Source organism: Passer montanus, unplaced genomic scaffold, assembly GCF_014805655.1.
Source record: "Passer montanus isolate IOZ18808 unplaced genomic scaffold, ASM1480565v1 scaffold6, whole genome shotgun sequence".
Taxonomy (NCBI): Eukaryota; Metazoa; Chordata; class Aves; order Passeriformes; family Passeridae; genus Passer; species Passer montanus.
In genome coordinates, this window is record NW_024371037.1 from 4,774,614 (window position 1) to 4,796,781 (window position 22,168).

At 39.3% G+C, this 22,168-nt stretch overlaps 1 protein-coding gene across 7 annotated transcripts in view; it reads right to left on the minus strand.

The window, feature by feature from the left end:
- PLXNB2 (plexin B2) overlaps nt 1-22,168 on the minus strand; it is a 253,069-nt gene that overhangs the window by 47,969 nt on the left and 182,932 nt on the right. For all 7 annotated transcript variants that reach the window (XM_039726868.1, XM_039726862.1, XM_039726864.1 and 4 more), the window contains 9 exons: nt 21,256-21,382; nt 19,675-19,825; nt 17,069-17,183; nt 16,285-16,387; nt 15,711-15,812; nt 10,130-10,222; nt 8,860-8,941; nt 3,490-3,662; nt 1,177-1,325 (listed from right to left, as the gene is read on the minus strand). In XM_039726868.1, coding sequence (XP_039582802.1) covers nt 1,177-1,325; nt 3,490-3,662; nt 8,860-8,941; nt 10,130-10,222; nt 15,711-15,812; nt 16,285-16,387; nt 17,069-17,183; nt 19,675-19,825; nt 21,256-21,382 — 1,095 coding nt within the window. The remainder of the gene's footprint in view (nt 1-1,176; nt 1,326-3,489; nt 3,663-8,859; nt 8,942-10,129; nt 10,223-15,710; nt 15,813-16,284; nt 16,388-17,068; nt 17,184-19,674; nt 19,826-21,255; nt 21,383-22,168) is intronic.

Below are 22,168 nucleotides of genomic sequence, written 5' to 3' on the forward strand. Positions count from 1 at the left end.
ATATCAAAAAGCTTTAGAAAAAGCCAAGAGGATGGGGAAATTCTTGTAAGGCTATGTTGCAATTCAGTGTAGCTTTTGCAAACACTGAAAATAGGGAATGGGGAAAGATGACTTGTTGGAAATACATGTAAATGCAGGAGTAATGGCAATAAAATTGGAAAGCAGTAAGAAATAAACAGTTATTCTTTACCTTCTTCAGTCCTAGAGGCCTGGAAAGCTTCTAAATGCCTGATCCACACATTGAATAAAGCTAAATATTTTTCAAAAGCTAAAAAAGAATCACTCAGGTATCTTGAAAGTCACTTTCAAAACACGCCACAGGAATAGCAAAAAGTTATTGCATTACAATTTAAATTATAGGAAGGAAAAGAAAGCCAAGGTTTCAATTGCAGCTTTCAAATATGAATGAAAGAAAAATCCATAATTACTCTTAATATCACTACTGAACCTTTCTGCTATGCTTTTCATCAGCTGATATCGAAAGGGTATTTCCCTCTTGAAATTAGAAGCTTGATAAAATCTGTAGTAAACACCTAGATACCTACCTAGAAGAATTTAGGCATTCTGTTTTAATTTTTGGCACTGCTTAAGAGTGTGACAAGTAATCCACAAAACATCTACCAACCTGCTTAGGCAATTCAACATCCATGGACTTGTTGGCTTTGAGATGAAATTTAGTCATCTACAGCTAAACCTCAGCTCTGTGCTCCCTCCCTGTCCCCAGGCAAGAAACTCTGTGGCTGGACTAAACAGATTTAAGCTTCCTCTTGTTTTGCCTACTTTCCCATAAATCTTGTATGCTTGGCTTCACTGTGGTTCAGATTTAGCAAAGTTTAATGACTAGATGCACATGTAGAATGCCTTTAATTTAAAAACAAGTAGTCTTGATATAAGTGCAGTAATAGTTTATGAAAGCTTTTCAATCAAGTAAGGAAAAAACTTCAATCAGGAGCAGGATGGTAGTACACCATTGTAAATTTGTTGCTATATTACAATCTATAACAATTTTAAATAAAGAGTCAGAAATGTTACTATGAAATATTGCATGTATATCACAGCAATAGTTATTTCTTCAAATTGTAACCTTTTGCAACCACAAGAAGATAATATTTTCTTGAAAATGCACAGAGGTTCCTTTTTTCTTATAAAATCTCATGAAAAGCATCCATCAATTACCTTGTGGAAACGGAGTAGAACTCCTCTTTAAAAAGACATTCCTTGTCTGCCACTGTTATATTTTTTACATCTTCTGCCTTTATTCCCAAATTAGATCCCATTATGGTCAAAAGAATTCCACCACTTAGTGGTCCAGTTTTTGGCTCAATCTGTGTTTGCATAAGGGACAGGAAAAAAAAAGCAAAATTAAATACTGCAGTGACTATGTTGCTCTTCTATATCATTTAGAGCTACTTTGAATTACCAACATTTGAAATGCAGATGTTTCTTGTAGGACAAACAAAAAACATGCTATGCAACTTTTTAATGTTAATTAATCATCTGTTAGCTCAGAACTAGTATTAAACAGCTGAAGATTTCATGTCTCCTGTGGCAGATTATTATGTACAAAACTCTTGCCTGGTGTTTATTCTATTTTAAGTTTGCTTCCTCCACTGAAGTACTGTGATTTTGAAAAGCAAATGGATTGCTTTTCAATGGATTTCTTCTCACAATCCTTCCACAGAGCTTTTCCAGCATTTTGTTGTTGTGATTTTATCCCTTTAGGTTCACAGCAGAGCAGCGCACCTTCCTAACACACAGTGTTGCTCCACATAGTGTTTTCAAAAGTTCCTTCTTGATTTTCCTTACTGCATCTCATAGTAGGGTGCTGCAGCATGGGCTGATGCTAACCAAGTAATTTGCAAATAAAAGGAGGACAGAGAAGATCATGCAGTTGCAGTGGACTGCTCAGACATGGACTGCTCAGAATATGGCCCTAAGAGGCACTTCAATTTGGAAAATTTGCTGGGAGACTAACCTGCTTTCCTACACAACGCTTGGAGCACCTTCAGCAAGACCTTTTCAGGTCTTCAGCTTTGAAGATCTGCAAGTTTGCCATCAAGAAGAGTGAGGTTGCACTTCAATGCCTGCTCCATCAAAATCAGTCTCTCAGGTCTAAGCAAGTCTGAGCACAGTGATGTGGCTGCCTCTGCTGGCTGCCTAGGCACTGGCTGTCCATTTGCACTCAACCCATGAACAAACCAGCTGAAACATTACTCAACTGTTTGAGTAGCTCTTTCCAAATGTTATGTTCATATCTAAAGATAATGTAAGGTCTGAAAACTGAAAATATTTTAGTAGGTTTTTTTTAATCCACAATAATGTAGAAACAGTATCCCAGGTGAAAACACTTTTTTTTAGATCTTCCTTTTTTCTCAAATCATGTTTACCTGGGCACAGATACTACATAAGTATACTTCTCCGCACATTCTGTCATTCTAGGGTATTTACGTTCCTTGGCAGACATCACCTGTTTAACAGCCATTTCTTCTTAAATGTACCCTCATGGCAAACCTTCCTCAGTGTACTGCAGGTGTGCCAGTAGGCACATTGCACCTCTAACTGCACAGTGTCCAGGGATGCAGTGTCTCTACCACTTTGAGCCACAGGTTTCAGACACAGTTCCTACTGAGTGAAACATCCTGCCACAACTCTCAGCCTGTGTCATACAGTTACCACATTTTGTGATGGCTTGGGATATGTTCTTATCAAACAGCATGTCTGAGTTTGTAAGTACTGATACTACTGCTGCAGCAATTTAGATTTGCCCAGTGGAAGCATGCATCACTCTTTTCTCAACAATTATGCCCATAAAAGCAGCATTTGGCTTGTTTCTGGAAAGGACACGGATTTAAGACTTTCTTTGCCTGCTGATCCACCAATGTGGACAACAATTTTCCCTGACCCTGAGTGAATGCTTCAACTACAGAGTAAGTCAGGTGCACATTTGGCCTCTCCGACTTCTTACATTCAGTTCCTACAGCCTTGGATTTGATGCTGGTGTGGACTGAAAAACATCACTGATACCTGGAAAACATTTTGTGACACAGAAACAATCCACTCCCTTATTAAATACTATTTAAAAGTCTAGCTTGAAGCCTGTAAATGAACCTGTTATGTACTTGTAATACCAGTGAACAGTGAACCTTTCTTACAGACTCATTTCAGGTAGAAAGGACTTTATGAGAGAAAAAAATCCATGTTAAGAATGCAAGAATCAAATTCCACATTTTAAGCATGCACTGCTGCCCTGGCTTCTGATAGAGCGAGGACAAGGCTTGAGAAACAAGGAGGCTCAAAGAGTCCATTCAGTCTCTTATTTTGAGTCTTTACAAATCTCTCACACACATCACTACCGACATTATTTCCTTTCAGCTATTTCAGAGGCTTACTTAACACCCCAGGAAAAAACTGCCTTTCACTACGAGCTTGCTCGGCTGCTTTCTCCTGAAAAATATGATGGTGGTAGGGAGAGAATAAAAGCAATCTTACACGAGTGATTTCTGGAGGAGGACACGTGTCGGTGGGGGCAGTGTGACAGAGTTTTTCATAAACGCACTTGCTGGGCTTGCCCTCCTCTTCACACCAGACACACTTATATTCAGGTGGGGCAGCAAGGCACAAGCTGCAGTCGCTTCGTCCGTAGGAGCAGTTGTACAGAGTCACTGAAAGATGAACAGCAAACATATTTAGATGTTTCTCTCTCATTCAAGGATATTCAGTGTCCTTTAGGAAGGAAAAGCAACCCTCTGTATAAAGTTCAGTGGAGCCACATGAGTAATATGTACAGTCTGTACTTAACTCCTCAGTGATGTTGAGAGAAAATTTTATTTTTCCTCTGTGGAAAAACCTGACATTTATCCATGTGCAGAGTATGACTACTCTGCAAACATATTTTTGTCACTCAGGCCCTGTCAAAACATTGAAGTACAAAGTCCTTACTTTGACTAACCTCAATAACACATACAATTGTTTAAAGATTAATTCAAAAATCAGGTCCTCCTGGAGCATCCCAAGTCAGATATGGAAAGTATAGACTCTGCATGTGTGTCAGTAGGGGTGGACATCAGCTGGCATGGGACCTCTGCCAGTTTCAGGATTAAAGGAAGAGAGCTGCCTTTGTAGGCTGTTTCCAGGACATTTGGGACTTTCCATAATTATCACTCATGCCTGAACCAAATAGAAAGTTAACACTTAATAAAATGTTAACCGTTGTTCAAGTTAATACCTCTGTGTTTCTTCATTCTTCTCTATTTTCTTGCTTTTGTTTTCCCTTTTGTCTTGAGCTGTCATTCTGATGTACACCTTGTTCCTTTTGTAGTGGGACTTAGTTCTAGCTTTTCTGAGCCAAGAAATCAAGTCTGATAGTTGTATCTCTCTTACTGATGAAGCAGAGACCAACTGTCCCAGACACTAAGCTTGTTTTGGCCCCCATCAATCTCTAGCATGATGCACAGTCACTGAATCAAACTAATTTTCCCAAATAGATGCAAAGCCTTGAGACATATTTTGGTGGTTCAACACCATAAGGAGAGCCTGGGCTTGCAAAAAAAAAACCATATGGAGATGCACTTGAGAACTAGCCCAGAAGAAAACAGACTGAAAAGACACCACATGTTTCTCCAGGGAAAGTGTGCAAGTTGCCCAGATTACCCAGCATGGGAGTGCTGTGCCTCCTGGGCAGGTGAGATGATTATTGTAAAGAGGAAAACATCTTGACATCTTGCTTGCTTTTCTGCTCCTTTTTCTCCTGCTTCTCTCCACTCTTTGCTGCCCTGCATTGCTGGCCACACAGCCTCTCACCCTCTGCCACCTTTTGAGTCTTGTAAATCAACTTAACTTAGCAGAACAGTAGAAAGCTTTTTAGGTTTCCTCCTGTGCTCTTTCAAGAGTTAAATATGCTTTCAGATGGGAATGGGGTATACAAGACAGAGTCTCAACATCTTTCCCTTCCCTTCATTAAGTCCCAAGAAACAGTAGCCTTAGTGACTGGATTTTTTTTTTCAAATAAGGTTCATACTTAAAGATGAAGGAAATAAAGGAAAGTAAAAAGATGTGGACAAAAGTAAACCCTTTTGAGATGCATATAGTAAAGACCATTAAAAACATCTATTTAAAACAAGCTTTTACTCTCAGAGGAGCAGGACTCTACAAAGGAGACTGGCAAAACCACCATCCAGTAAGTAGCATTGCCATACACTTGCTATCTTCCTAGATAACAGTAGCAGCTCTTGAAATCTAATTCCAAGAGACTACCATGTCAGATTTCTAGTGAAATGAAAAGTAAAATAAGAATGCTAGTTTTCCATTATTTTTTCAGCAGTGGCCTTCTGCTAGGCATGAACAATATTGCAGATGACCAAATCTTGGCTAGCCTCTGCCACTTGCAGGAGGACATGTAATCCCATACAGGCAGTTTTTCTCTAAGTGCTGGATGTTTAAAGCCCTCAGCATTCAGTTTCACAGCTAGTCTTTAAGATAATAACAGGTTTTTTTCTTTCCCTTACAATGAAGAGTTAATGCAATGATGCAGCCTGATTTTAACCCTTTCTTACCTATAGTCAGCATATCCACTTGATTTCAAGTAGCTTTACAAGCACAAAATCAGCTGAAGAAACATTAGAGGTGCAAGCAAAACTGAGGGACTTTTGCATTTGTAAAAATGAATCAATGAGAAAGAACATCCATTTGATTCAATCTCTATCTTGAACTTCCAAGAACTGATGAGCACAAAGCAGGAGTAGCATCATTTGCTTCATAAACTGAGCACATCAATATGGAAGGCACTGAGCAACAAACATAAGCCAAGTAATATTTCCTGCAGTTTGTGTGTCAGTTATCCACTCTTTATGTTGTTTTGTGGGTATAGTGCTGGGGAAAAGCACTAGACTGACAGCCCATGTATGCTGCTCTTTGCTTTGTGGACAGTGGCAAGGAAAAATTTCCTCGCTGGGAATCGCTTTCATAGGAACCAGATTGTTTTCTTATTCCAGCTCTCTGAAAGACTGCTACTGCACAGACACTTGAACAAGAAATATTGTTGAGCAAATCTTCCCCTTGGCTTCCCAAACCTCGCATTTCCCACCCAGACGACCGCATGGCCACCAGGTACAGCATGGGAATATGTTTACTTTATTATCCTTCATTGGCAGGACAGGGATTCTTATTCCACCCCTCAGTAACAATGTCAGCACTGCAAAGTCTTGATGTCCCTCACATCCAGTTGCATAAATGTAATGAAGAAAGCCACGGCCTCAAAGCATTAACTGCTCCTCTCGTTCACTGATCAGCTCATTATTTGTACCAGCAGCAAGCTACTCATTAGATTCAGACTCTTATCCATCACCTTGAGATACCAGCTGTGATATCATCGATAAAAGGACAAAGGATAAAAGGGATATATTGGATTTCACACTGTTCAGAACCCCTGATGGCTCGAGATGTAAAAATGCTGTCATAACTTAGTATTCACTAAGTGTCCTACAAAGAAAGGGTTCTTTCAGTGGCAGGTTCAAAGGTGCTTCTCTGCAGCAGCCATATACCCAAAGCCAATTCTTTTCAAGATGCATAAAAACACATTACGTCTGGATTTCATATGGCAAAGGAGTCTGAAAGTCAGAAAGAATTTGGATTTTAAAAAAAATCCCTTTTATACTAAAAAGAGACATCTGTTGATAATTTTTCAAGTCCCCTCTTGGAAGTTTTCTATATTTCAATTTGAATGATAATATTTCTTGAATAATTTGGCTACTTTTTTGTTTTGTTTTTAATGCTTTTTCCTGACTTGGAAAAAATATGTTGGGAATATTTGGTCAAAATGCTGCAGTTTTAAACATGACAACCTCTGGAATGGAAATTAAGACAGTGTGAGATTGTAATATGACCTCCCTATAAAATTCGTGCCAGGTCCTCTTTTAAGTCTTTTAACACTGCACACAGAACCATAAGGAAAATCTTCTAAAAACATAGTTCATGCTGCCAATATGAAAGGGAATAAATTTAAATATTGTACAGCTGGAAAAATGGTCTGAAGATTTATTCTGCAGTGGAAATTACTTGGGGTACTAGTATTTTCCTGATGCTGTCCCATCATGCAAATAACAAGAGGGTTGCCTCATAGGTTTTGCAATATTCTGCCTTAAATTTCAGCCCAAAGGCATGTAAGGTAGGTCCCTTACACTGCTCCATTGATGTTAAAGGAGCCTTCTTACCTCAGGACTAGGCTTCATTGCTTCATTATTGTATGTTGAAAAGAAATGAAATTTATATTTATAAAGAGATTTTTATCAGGGATCAAGTCTTTGTGCTATAACTTTTAATTTATTTTTTAATAGAAATAAATGAATAGAGTAATGAGCTGAAAACACACTGAATGACTCTGTGGTTTTTTGATTGCCAGCTAACATAGGGACTGCAGAACCTGTCTGAACTGAGACACAGCTAAGAGATGAGATTTCAGGTAAAGTCCATATGAGTGGCTGTGACAAGGATCCTCTTTCTGCTGTTTGATGAGGAAAGTTCATTGAGGAAAGGAAAAGATCATTGAAAGAAAAAAATCAAAATGCTTAAGTGTTTAATTTTCATACTTAAGTATGGACTGGGAAGCTTTGCTATTAGGATTGCACTTCAGAGCAAAAGCACTCTTGAAAATTATAGAATCATAAAATCAGCACACTTTGGGTTGGAAGAGACATTTAAAGGTCACCTAGTCCAAATTTCTGCAATGAGCAGGGACATCTTCAGCTAGATCAAGTGATTTTTGAGATTGTCCTGTGTACAGCCAGCAGTTAGACTTGATGATCCTTGTGGGTCCCTTCCAACTCAGGATATTCTGTAATTCTGTGATTCTATACAGAGGCCCATCCAGCCTGAACCCCAATGTTTCCAGGTACAGGGCATCTACCATCTCTCTGGTATCCACAACATAGCCCTGTATCAGCCACTGTGAAGAAAACTAACTCTACCCCAGCTGAAATGAGCACAGCAACCTGTGCCACTGTTTCACCAGCCTCCTTTTAAAAAAGCTTCCTCCTGATATCTAGACTAAATCTGCCCTCTTCCAGTGTAAAACCATTCATTACCCCTTGTTCTATCACAACAGTCCCTGCAAAAAAAGTTTTATAAGCAACCTTTAAGTACTGAACAGTTGCAATAAGGTCTCCCTGCAACCTTCTCTTCTCCAGGCTGAACAACTCCAACTCTCTCAGCCTTTCCTCATAGGAGAGGTGCTCCAGCCCTCTGATCATCTTTGTGGCCCTTCCTACTCTGTAGTCATTCCAACAGGTCCATGATGTCGTTCTTATGTGGCAGGCCCAGAGCTGGGTGCAGCACTCTAGGGGGGGTGTCATGAGAGTGGAGTAGAGGGAGAGAATCCCCTCCCTCACCCTGCTGGCCATGCTGCTTTTGATCCAGCCCAGGATATGACTGGGCTTTCTGGGCTGCACCCACACATTGCTGGGTCCAGCTTGTCACGCCCTGTAGGACTGCTCTCAATCCCTTCATATTGCAGTTGTATTTGTGTTTGGGATTTCCCCAGCCCACATGCAGGACCCTGCACTTCCCTTGTTGACCCTCATGAGCACAGGCCCACCTCTCATGCCCATCAAAGTCCCTCTGGATGCTGTCCCTTCTCTCCAGCATGTCACTGCACCACACAGCTTGGTTGGTGTCAATGGCAAACTTGCTGACAACACAGATGTTTCATGCATTAGCTTAACATTAATAACTTTTGATCTGTCAGATTTAATTGTTTCACGCAAACCAGTAAAGCTACAAACGCTTACAACAAGACTCCAAATTATGAAGGAATTGATTTCTGCTTACTGTAATTAATCTCCCTTTAATCCCATATTTCATACTTACCCATCAGTTTGCTGTCAATCTTGACCTTCCCTGTTTTTATGGATAAGTTAAGCTGTAGGGTCTCATTTGCACTATAAGAAAACTAGAAAAGATGACATAATAGAGATATTTATATCTTCATTTGGCAAGGTTAATTTCATGCATTTCCTATGATTCTCAATAATCAGACCTGTGAAGGTTTTAGAAACTCTCCCAAGCCTTATGGCCTTTTTTCATCTTGGGCAGATACATTTATAGAAAAATGCTTTAATGAACCTAATCCTTCACAATCAGAATTTTCAAGTACCAAGGGACAGCAATATCTGAATACTCTCTTTTCATTAATTTAATTTACATTTGGTTATAAGTATCAAAGCAGCAAAAGTGCTGTTCAGAGGCAGTAAGTATAGCCGCTGACCCTGCTGAGTTCTTCCTTCCCACACCATCTGGCCCCATTACTTCTGTGGGCACAGCAGACTCACACCACATGGAGAGGAAATCTCTTGCATCTTTTACAGTGCAGCCTCCTCATTTTACAGCCAAATCACAAGGTTCACATGCTCCAAGACATGAGCTTCTGCTCATGCTGAAAGAGCAGCAATGACAATTGTTGGGAAACAAGAAGAACGAATAAAAATACAGACGCTTGATAAAGCAAATGCTTTGTGCTAGGCACAGATGATGCATAAATGCTCATTAATTCTCAAAACTAGTTAGTGAGCTTGTGAGATATAAAGTCAGCATAACATTTGTGAGTCAAACTTGGAGGTTAGAAAATAGATAATTTTTGAAGTATTATTTCCTTTCGCAATATAACAAGCAAGAGTGAAAGAAGCATAACTACTAGGTAGCCAAGCAACAGCATATTGTTACCATTCTTATCATTCCTATTTTTTACAGATACAAAATGGTAAAGATAATGAACTGGAATGTGGAGAGGGAGAGCACTGAAATTCTTGCATTTTATCCTCAATGGTTTCACTAGATTGCATAAAAGGTGAAGAATACAACAGTCTCAAATTCCTCCAGAGACAGTTCAATAATTCCATGGGTTACACAGGTAGAGAAATCTAAGAGAAAGACTGGGGGCTTTGAGGGGAGACATCAGGAGCTCTGAGCCAAAACTGTAGCCTTTGACTACTACTGCCAAAGGAGAATCTCCATCAGAAGTTACTTTCTTTTCTGAGGGAAACACATATTACCTGTGTAATTCTGGACACATGTGGCTAGTGGAACAGTTTAGAAGAATAACTGAGCATATTTGGTAGGTGAATAATATTTTCACATTTACCTCTTTACTCACGAATGAAAATTTTCCTTCATCTGACTCATCAACAGAAGTTTCAAATTCAAATTGGCTGTTTCCAACCAGAAATGTTTTACCCTAAGGATGAGAAAATTGCAGTTTAGAATTTGTACAGAATCACCAAGCATAGTAAAATATCACCATGCGATATCCTGTTCAGCACTGGAAGTAATCAAATCCAAATGGAGAAGGTTAACTGGTTACAGTCATCTTCTAAAGGAATGCTAGAGAGAAGCTGAGCCAGAGCAATCTGTGACTTTGCTGCACTCCTCCAACATTCATTCATGGTAGGCACACCAAGAAGTTCAAGGAAAGCAAGATCATATATAGCACTCTGTTTTAGGGAGCAATAAGAAAAAGCTGAGAGATGTGAATACTGGATGGCTTCACACATCAGATGTGTTATTAACAGAGCTGTGTGAGTTCTGCCCTTAAAGGTTTTCTCTGTAGGGATTCTGGGCAGAGTTTCCCATGCAAGAGTTGCATGGGAAACTGGAATGACTATCTCTCAGCTCTTGCTGCCTTTTTCCTGCCTTACCGTGTATTTTCACAGGACAGGCTTCAATGGCAGCACTAATTTAAGGGTGTTACTACCTCCTAGACATCTTCCCCTCTCTTCTCCCTAGATCCTAAATCTATTGATTCCTGTCTTAAGTCTGTAGCACACATTGACTTTCACTGCACTGACAAAACTCTCAGCTTGCCTGCTGTGTGATTCAGTCAAGGAACTTGGCTGGCTAAAAACCTGATCCCATGATATTGTTTCTGAGCTGGGTCATTCTCCTGCCCATAGGACAGACATGCAAACAGCTTTGCCAGAAGAATATTAGAAAGAAGTGAGTAGCAAGGATATTTTCAACACTACCAACACCAATGCTGGTAAAGACTTACGAAATCACAACTCACTTAGGGACAAGACAACCTTCACCTTTACAGAATCACAAAATGGTTTGGGTTGAAAAGGACCTTCAAAGACCATCTAGTCCAACAGTCCTGACATAGGCAGGGACATCTTTCCCTAGACCAGGTTGTTCGAAGCTCCATACAACCTGGCTTTGAACACTTCTAGGGATGGGGTACACAGAAGTTTCTTGGGCAACCTGTTCCAGTCTCTCACCATCCTCATTACAAAAGATTTCTTCCTTAATCTCTCTTAAATTACCCTCTCTCACTTTAAAAAAATGTTGCCCTTTTCTCTGACCCTACAGGACCTGGTAATATGTCTCTCTCCATCTTTCTTATAAGCCCTCTTTATATATTGAAAGTCCACAAAAATGTCTCTCAGGAGCCTCCTCCAGGCTGAACCACCTCAACTCTGTCAGGTTTTCTTCATAGAAGAGGAGCTCCAGCTCTCACCTTCTCTCTGATCATTTCCATGTCTCTTCTCTCCATTCCACTCCATTCCAACAGGTCCACATCTTTCTTGTACTGGGAACCCCAGAGCTGGATGCTGTACTCCAGCTGAAGTTTCAGGAGAGTGGAATGGAGGAAGATAGATCAGCTCCCTTGACCTGCTGGTCACACTTCTTTTGATGCAACCCAAGACACTATAGGTTTTTCAGGCTACAAGTGCACATTGCCAGCTCACATCTAATGTTTCATTCTCAAGTCCTTCTCCACAAGGCTACTCTCAATCCATTCGACCCCCACTCTGCATTGACCCAAGTGCAGGACCTTCTGAGTCACCTTGCTGAACTTGAGAACTTCACTGTGAATGTAAAGAACTCGTGCCTGCTATTGATCAGAGCCATCTGAGTCTGGAGTGCACATGGCCAGAACATAATGGTTACTTGATTCCTCTTTCCTGCTCCAAAGGTTAAGTACATTTTCTCCTGCTATCATCTAAGTCTTGTGTATGAGCTTCTTATCCTTTTTTTTTTTGTAGCTACTTCTTCCATGTTGGAAACACAGGTACCTTCGGGGTCACTAGGTTTATCTAATTAATGCAGTGGAAAGCTTTCCTCCTGCACCTTCACTGTGACAGGTTGGGCAGTGGACATGAGCCCACCAAGGTTTGGGGCTGAGGAGGACAGTGTGTTTTAACCTGATAAAGGTTAAAACATACTTGAGGCTCTGGGTGGTTATTTTATAGAGGAAAACAAGTATTTTACTTCTTCCTTCTACGAAGCTAGATATAGAAATTTACCTACTGACTGAATCTCTGAAAAGCCTTGTCTGAAAATTTACAGCCCATTCTGCCTTACAGGAAACATCTACGTAGTCCAAATTTTAAACCATCTCTTTACAAATATTTTTTAATAGGAATGTTCCCTTGTTTTTCTTGCCTCCCATATTTTAATATAACGTGTTTTTCAAAAGTGTTCAAATTCTGCTGCTCTTGTGTAAGGCTTTCCCACATGCTTAACAGCAGGCCCTGGGAGAGGAGGAGAGCTTTGGTGTGTGTGACAGCTGATACCTGGAGTGCATTGAAATCAGGAGCTGCTTACCAGGCTCTTGAGCAGAAGGCAGCAGAGCTCACAGTCAGTAGTTTTGGGGCAAGAGATGTGTAGCAAACACTAGGAAGCAGGTTACACATCAGACACACATGACAATGACAAATCCAAATGGGAAATTACTTTTAACAAAAAGCTTTGGCGGGCTAATAAGGTTATCTTGATGCCGGTACATCTGTCTCTCCTACTGTGCCAATCTTTCAAGGACTCAGCTGGAGAATGCCTCTCAGAAATTGCATGCAATATGACTGATCAGTGCTAAACTTCCCTCCCTCTGCCTGTCCTGGATGGCGCTATTCCCACAAGAATGACAACAGCTTGGATTTCTCTCTCCTTCCTACGGAAACTCTTTCAGAGGAAGGAGGGGCAGAAGAGCAGTCAACAGCTCCTCCTCTTGTAGGCTATTTCCCTCCAGTGGAAGCTATCATAAGGAGACTCAGTCTTTAGACTTTAAGCATTTATAAGTTTACAGGAGCATACAAAACCTGTGAGTCTGTACTTCCACCCTCAGTGGAAGTTTAGCAGTTTCTATATTTCCAGTATAGAAATAATTCTTGATATAATCCAGCAGTTTTTAAAGCCATTTACCTCTCCTACTCACTAAATAAGCCTTTTAATGTTCTTCTCCTCCTAGAGATGGAGATGCTTATATGCACAGTGCTGGATAGTGCGTGTAGTCACCTATAGCAAAGCTGGGTGTGCAACACCCCTTTAAGTAAAGCACAGATTAAACCAAGATAATAGAACCAGTGACAACAAAGCGACAATACAACATTAATTTTTTGCTTTTTCTAATCAAGAATTTAGGCGAGGAAAATGAATACACTAACGTCCTAACCAATAAAGACCTTAAATGTGCTCATAGCTGCATGACTGCTAGCTTCAAAGATGCTGTAATGCCCAGCATATCCTGTGGCAAAATTGTTCCACATGAGAAGCCAAATGCTATTTAGCATTTAGGCTGTGGGCCAATCCCTACAAAATATCCATCCATGGCTTCTCCTGAGCCATCCTGTTTTCCATGAAATGTTTACCAAAGACTGAGTGTAAGTTATGCCTTTCATTCAAATGAACTTTCAGTCATCAAAGTTACTGCTTCAGATAGCATGATCCCACAGGCATGAGTGCCTGTATGATTGCAACTATTTCATGCCTTATTTGTCTATTATCACATATATTAAAGGGCTGTGTATACAGCTGTAGTCACTGTGTGTGTTTGTTGAAGTCCTGTCACTAAAGGCACTCTTGTTTTGACTTAAAAATGCACCTCTGTACCAGGATATGTGGAGCTGACCCCATGACAGAGATGACATTTTCACATTGTTCCCACCCAAGAAAAATTACCCTGACATCATTTGACACTCACTGCTCTCCAGCATCTTTCCAGTTTTGGGACTATGCATTCACCTTGACTTCCTACAGAGACTTGAACTCCTCATAAGCCTTCCTAGTTCCAAGTTAAATAAACACATTCTGTAGGCAAACTGTTAAACATTGCTACCTATGACAAAGCATTCAATCCACAGGATGTGTCTTTGCACTTGTTAAATGCAATTGCTATCTCACAGAATTAAAAAAACCCAGCAGCCTTTTCTCCATTCTCTTTTTGTTACTAGTAGTTCAGAAAGATTAAAGCGCTTATTCATAGAATAATAAACTAGATAAAGTAGTTTTTGCATTCCTGCTGCTGTTTCTCCTTGGAGGACAAGGGTTCACTAGAAGTCAAATTCAGCACATCTAGATTATGCATCTGCCCTGAACTTCTCTAGAGAGAGAAAGTGCTCTTCCAATTATAAAAAGGGAGCAGGAAATTATTTTCCTCTTGGGCAGAAAAACAGCTCTTCCCAATGTTAAGGAAAAGTACAATCTCTAGAATACTTTTCAATTAGCTGTGGGTGTAGGAGAAGTGTTGTATGCCACACGTTGCACACAGCCAGACATCCTTCCAGGGACCAGTTCTGGCATCTTGGAGAACAGACCAAATTCACCAAATTTGCATTTCACTGTCTGCATATATTTTAAGGTCTTCAAACAAAAATGCTTATTTTTGAACACATTTCTATAGCACAGTTTTCATATATGTTTATAGTAGTGACACACATCATGGTCTTTATATGGTGCTTACAGGTTGCTATTTGCACTTCTCTGAATACCCTTCTCACATTGCTACTCTTCAGGCCTGTTGACCCTTTCCCATCCCTTGGCAGGAACAGCAAAGGTGATAGAAGGAATTTAGAAGCTATACAGCATTCCAATTTGAAAATGGAAAAAAAATCCCTCAGAAAGAAGAGCTTTCGTTCCCTTGATAGATGGCCAGTAGTAAAAGAAATCGATGCACTCCTCAGTGCATCTATCATCAATTCCCATTTACGCAAAGACAACACAGAAACAAAGAATAGAAACTGATAACAATACTTGAGCTTTCACCTAAAAATGGTCTTTAAGCTTCATTTTTATACAACTAAAAATAACATTTTCTGCATCGTCTACACTATAACGGAATTAAAACCCTGGGGTCTATTTGACTTAGAGACTTTGTAATTTATTTTCTGGAAGCAAGTATTAAGAAAGAGAGGCCTTTGCTATGGGTGAGAAAATACCTGATCTTCTGGTTTGATGGTCACACACACACACACACAAGCAAAAGATTATGTTATCCAAAGTGAGAAATATTTAGTGTCTGAGTGCATTTTTGTGTTTGGAAGGTGAAAACTGAATTAAGCACACAGAGTGATGTCATTCTAGAACAATAGCAACAAAACCCACCAAGTATTTAATTAGAAAAAGATGTAAAACATCCACAATTCCTACATCTCCTCTCATTTCATTACATGAAAAAATAATTGTCCAGTGTTTAATATTTTACATTTTTACATTCTTTAAAATGCCCCCTCATTTTAATAGTTAGGGTATTTTCTCGAGCTCTGATTCTCTCTTGGTGATGACTCTACCACAGTAACCAAAAGTATATCAAACTTGAATATGCAGCCCTTGTCTTTCTTTAAATTACCAGCAGGATCTCCAAGGCACATGAACCAATGCTTTAGTTTAGGGGTGTGGATGCAGTTTAAGAGGCATTCAAATGACAGCTAGCATTGAATTAATCTGCTTACCTGGTAATAATCTAGATGTTTTCCCTCAAAAAACACAGTTGTCTGGTACTCCATAGGTATTATTGAAGGGTCAGGGTTCAGAAACTGTGGGCATTCTCCTTCCTGGAGAGAGATACATTTTATATGTTATTACAAATAAAAATCTTATCACAACAAGCTCCAATGGCCTTTGGACAATAGAATGATTGTTCTGAAGAACTTCATGCTTAAAATACAGTGACAGATTTGATTACACCCTTTCAAATTAGACATGCTAAAAATGACTGCAGTGTATGTCAAAGCTGTGGGTGATTATCTCTCCCTGCCTTGAAGTCTCGTTCCTCCCATTGAAGCAACATAGTAAAAGGAACAGAAATATCCTTTCAGGAGTTATTCAGTCTCACTGCCCCGCCTCAATCACACCCTTAAATTCCCACCCCCGCACTGACACTAAAAAAAAACCATCTCACACTTCTGGAGTGAACTTTAGAATCATTTTCAAATCTCTAATTCAACCAATTGAGATGAGAGATCCAGCAAACAAAATATTGAAGTGTTCTAATAAAAAACTAATAATGTTATTTTTAAACATTACCATATTTTGTTTAATCACATCTTGTACTGAAGAGGACTCTTCACAGATATGTCTCTTCCAGTCCCACTGGCAATTCCATCTATTGCTTGCACAGGAATAGCATCTACAAATATAACATGGTAGTCATGACAAATTGTCAGGATTTTTCCCCCACTGACAAGAAAAGTAAACGAAATTCCATATATATTCATAGAGGGCAGATCAGTCTGTTAGAATGTCCTTACTATATTAAGCTCAAAATTTCACAAGAACAGTTCAAGTATCCCAAAAAGCTATTTTTATCCCTTAAATAAATATTTGAGCAGGGATCAGAAAACCATAGCATTTGCAAAAGCTTTGAGATCAAGCCTGAGAGGCCTGGAAGTGATTTTGATCAACCTTCATACATAGGGATGAACAAAGGGTTTGGGCTGGCTGCACCTGCCCTATTTGAAGGCACTGCAACCCAAAGCACCAAAATACTCTTGTTACAGGGAACAAGCAGACACACAGATGTCCATGTTGCTCACCTGCAGACACATTAGCAGCTACAGAAATGGCAACACAATGAACTGACCTTAATTATATGTGCCATGAGTATTTCTATTCCATGCTTAATGTTGCTGGCTCACCAGGTGCCCTTCAACCATTTTTAAACTCCATTAAAATGTAAGAAAAAGGATTTGGACACTGGCAAATTTTGAGTGCCAAAGGCTTAATTATGAAATGATTGAGTAATTCAGGTGCCAGTTACCTAACACACCAAGCTACAGAATCTAAACATTTAAGAAGCTGAAATACTTACGGCTGATTTTCAATAAGATTCATTGCTTCTTCACAGTCATAAAAAGGGTAAGTATGTGATGCAAAAAAAATCTTGTTCTTTTCAAAGGTTAACTGAAGTGGAACTGAAACATGATCTATCACAAAAGAAAAAAAAAAATCCAAGTGGTTGTTGAATTCTTCAGCTCTTGAGCTGAATGATACAATGATAACAGTTTTATTATTTTACAGGACATAAGCAAATATTTAACTATATTGTTAACACTCTGGATCTCATGACTTAAAGCCTGTAAGTTCTGTTTTGTCCTTTTAAGCTTTACAAAATTTTTCAGCACACGATTCTCAGAAGAAAAGCAGAGAGAGAAAAAAGGGAAGAAGCAAAATTAAAGAATGGCTCTGTTTTATGGAAGTATTTTTCAGTGGTGCTATCATCATGCTACATTTCTAAAGAGTCTAGAAGAACAAGGAAAACTGATTAAAGACATAATTGAACACAGATGAAAACTGGCACAAGAACAGTAATTTTAAATAAAACATTTTCTTAAATATGAATATGTCTGCATGTAAAATTACTTTCATTTGTGAATTAAAAATGTTATGTGAATTCAAGCAAGTGATCTTTGTGGTTAATGCCCAACAGCACCTGCAACAGTTACCACACGCACTTGTGAGCTTCAGTTTGCCATACATGATTTCTCCACAAATGTACTTCTTGTCTGGATTATTACTAAAGAGTGAAACTGTTTGAAATACCTTTTGCAGAAATCATTAAGCCCTTATGACAAGCTATTTCACAAGCTATTGAGCAATTTCAAACTCTGCTTTCCTTGAACAGGTTCTTGGAAGACCATCAGCTGCTTGGCTGGAAGTTACCTCTGCCTGCACTGGGTCCCCTTGAATATTTCAGACTCACAGCAATGGCAGGGGATTTCCTAACAACACGACTGAGAAAAGGCATCCTTCCTAGAAATTCCTTTTGGAACCAACCAACCGCAAGCCAGACTTTTCCAGCACCAATAGGGCTTCTTAACAGTAACTGGATGTCTCAGGACTGCCTGGAGTATATACAAATACCATGCATACAAATATCTTAAGGGCAGGTGTCAAAAGGATGGGGCCAGACTGTTCACACGGAACAACAAAGTGAGACACAGGAGGGTCCATCTGAATAGGAAGACAAACACCTTTATTTTGAGGGTGACAGAGCACTGGAAAAGGCTGCCCAGAGAGGTTGTGAAGTCTCCTCCTCTGGAGACATTCAAAACCCACCTGGATGAGATGCTGTGCAATCTGCTTTAGGCAAACCTGCTTTAGCAGAGGGGTTATACTAGGTAACCTTCCCAGGTCTCTTATGCTGTGATTCTGTGGTTCTGTGAATGCTTGCAGCTGCCTGCCTTCTCCTGGTGTCTGATGATTTTCTGAGCACCCTAATATTACTTTTGAACATTCTTTCAGATGTGCAACCAACTCAGAGAGCCATATTATTTCTAGATTACTTGTTTACTCTAATGCCTTCTCTGACAGGCTTCTAGTCTTACATTTAATGCTGGATTATATCAAGATATCACATTTATCAACCCCACTGCTTTATGTCCCGCTTTACAAAATATTAAGGGAATGTGAATTGGCCTTAAATAACAGAGTGCTGCTTTAACACTTAGCAGAATCTGATACTATGACATACGCCAGCTAGTGTAAAATTCAATAATGAGATTTTAATGTAATTACTCTCCCTGCACTAAAATTAGAATTTTACCTGTTTCAGCCTTAAGAGAATTGAAACTTATCTTAAAAAGTGCTTCCAAGTACCACTTTGACAGTTCATGACTGTTATAATACATATAAAAGACTTATCCTCAGGGGTATGTCTGCAAGCTGTAAGAGCACATGTTTTTTGCTTGTAATTTCTCTTCAGATTTTTAAACTTGATACATAATAAACAGTGTTGTGTAATGAGTTTCATTCCATGTGTTTATGCATCAAGATGTATGAACTATGGCATGAACAAAGCACTGTCTAGGAAACTGCACAGAATTATGGCTGGCAACAGACCTCAGGCCTATAATCAGTGCTTCAGAACAATGGTGCAGTCTTTAATTATATGATGAAGTATATTTCCATCAGGCTTACTGCTGCAGAAGTTGGAGGACACACAGAAGAAGAGGCAAAGGCTGTATGCTAGAAAGGATAGCCTTTTAACATTAACTAGAAAAAAAGCCACTGAAGTATTGTTGACTGGAGCAAAACTAAGAAGTCAGGCATGAATCCCTTCATAGCTGAAGCAGGTATAAATCTATTCTGTCCCCACAAGTCAGAGTGCTTAGGCTTAGATTAGGGTAACTGGGTTTTGTTTGTTTGGGACAAAGAATAGCCCCTCTGACTCCATGTCTATGTCTCTACCAAGCTACTCTTTCAGGTTCCCAGCAGAAACACTGGGAATGCTACAGCTTGTAAATATATCAACAGAAAAAGTTTGAGCAAAGTGACAGTTCAACAACAGACTATTTGGGGAAAAGGGCTGGAAGAGGAAAAACACCCATTTTGTAGGCACCTCATATAAGAGCATAGCAATGGAAACAGCAGTCTATGTTCTTTTATTATCCATTTAGGGTAGCAGTATTTCTTTACCTTGATGTTTTGGTGTTGGAGGAATTATATCAGGGGGATCACAGATAATAACCCCTTCTTTCAACTCAGCAGAATGCACTGTTTCACCAAAGGTACAGCAAACCTTGTCATTCTCAGTCAAAGTTGGCAGTGGACTTACAGTCAGTTCCACCTGGAAATAAAATTTTAAAATGGTAAAATATTTGGAAGAAATGAGCTAAGACCCAGTAAGACTTGGAAAATTTCAATTTCAAAGGTGATATTTTAGCTAGCATCACAGATCATGGCTTTCTTTTTCAATTTTTACTTCTTCCCATCTGTTAATCTTTTTTCATTAAACCCCTACCAGTCTTTCCAGGCTGGGTCTTTATTGAATCAGGCTGATACAAAAACCTCTTGTCCTGTCAATGCATCAGACCAGAACAAAATTTTCTGTACAGACACACCCCAAACCTTTTATTCTTGTCCTCAGCATCCACTTTAGCAACACTTAACCCCGGATAACACTTAAACCCTGACAAAATTAATTAATTAACCTTAGGTGTTAGTGAATAATGAAAACAGAGCTAGATAGGCTGGAAATCGTGGAGTTTGAAACGGATGAACAGAAAAGTGGCTTCCTCAAGACTCCATGCAAATGCAAGAAATCTGATACTGAGAAAGGATTTATGAGTGGTTATGATATCTTATCTTCCTCAAAGAAAGAAAGCATTTGAGAAACTAAAAATTACTAAATAAGATGCAAAAACTTAAAAAGAAAAAAGAAAACAATTCAGCTGAAATTTGGGATCTTGTTCCTGACTTAATGTTTCAAGTGTGTTAATTATACAGTTTAACTTTTTCCATTTTGTATTGCCAGTAGAAAAGACAATTATCCCTTTCTCACTGAAAGCAGTTATACTCTACTAATATTTTTATTCAGCACAGAAATGGCCTTAACACAATACTGTTTACATAAATGAGAAATGGAATTGAAGTGACTTGAAAGAAAGTTTCTTTATTTCTGATTAAGAGGAATTAAAAGCCATTTTATTGATTTTACTTGCTGAACACCCCCAGGAAGCACTCAGTCTGCATTGGCATGCCCCATTTGGAATTAGAGCAAGATAAGACACCCTAACAACACTCCAAAAACTCAGTTTTGCAGTTTTGTTGTCACAGAGTCATTTTGCATGCTGAATTTACCTTCCCCATGTATCTGCTGTGTAGGCAAATTCACTGCTGATTTTAAAGCAACAGCTTATGGCTTCACTGCTTACTTAAGTTCATGCTCAAGTAAGCTGAAAGGGCAGCATGAAATCTCCCCTACCAATTACTTTTTATGGGTTATACAACACTGTGCAACACTTTCATAATATTCAGGTAAGTGTAAGTGCTTTATCATCCATACCAGTGCATCACTTTGGTTTACAGAGGTCAAAACCGTGAACTCAACCTGCAAGAACAGCAGGCAAGAAAGAGCACTGTGAGAAATGACAGAGACTGAGATAACAAAACCTATTCCTTGTCTCCCCTGTGCATAAAGAAATCAGATATTCATTTTTCTGGTAGTCACATCAATGCGCTTAAAGAATATTTATGGAAATCATCTTCCTGTTATACCTTAGCAGGAGCTCTGCGACTCATATTTAGAGGGTCTGCACTAATGATAGTCACACATGTGCCACTTGGACTCCACAGCCAGTGGTTCTCCATATCAGCTGTACCACAGTCTGCCTTCTTTGTGCATCTGAAAAAAAAAGGAACAAAACCCAAAGCAGTATTATAGCTGACTCTGCTTTCTCTGAATTATGCAACAATTTCATGATTAGAGACTGAAATTACAACACAAGATGACTACAAATTTGCTTTAATATTGACTAGTGGGGTTGCTATTAGAGAATTTTTAACAGACTAAGTGGTGCAATTACAATTAATGGTTTGACATGTCAAGAGCACGTGCCTATACTATTTTGGACAGCACCTTGAATCAGACAACCCAAATCCAGGCAGTGACAGCATAGGAACCATGGGGCAGTGGAGACATCTGAAATCAAGCTGATAATCTTCATTGCAATATGTAACAACATCCTGAATGAGAGGGCACAGACTGTTTTTTCCTGCAGGTCAAATGGCAGACACCTATGTGTTGCCACTGATAAGACATAGAACTCAAGAGAGCAAGATGCAACAGAGAAATACTGCTGGGGGATACAAGCTTGTGGATGACTTCTGTGTAACCCCAGTGCTAAAACTGTTATTTTGCAGGGAATGTTTTCATTAACAACTGCCACTATTTAAAACCTCTTTCTGCCAAGGCAGTGTTACAATTATGGAACACCAGAGCAGTTGTGCAGCCTCACCAAAAACACCGGAAGATTTTCCCAGCTCAAGTACAGGAAGAAATGCTGCAATACAGAAGCTGCATGTGGCTACAAAAACTTGTTGAGGTGGAGATAGTCTCATGTGTATTCTTTCCATTCTGTGAAAGTTTAAAAGAAAATGCTGTAGGATCTCTGTCTGCTGCAGCAGAAAG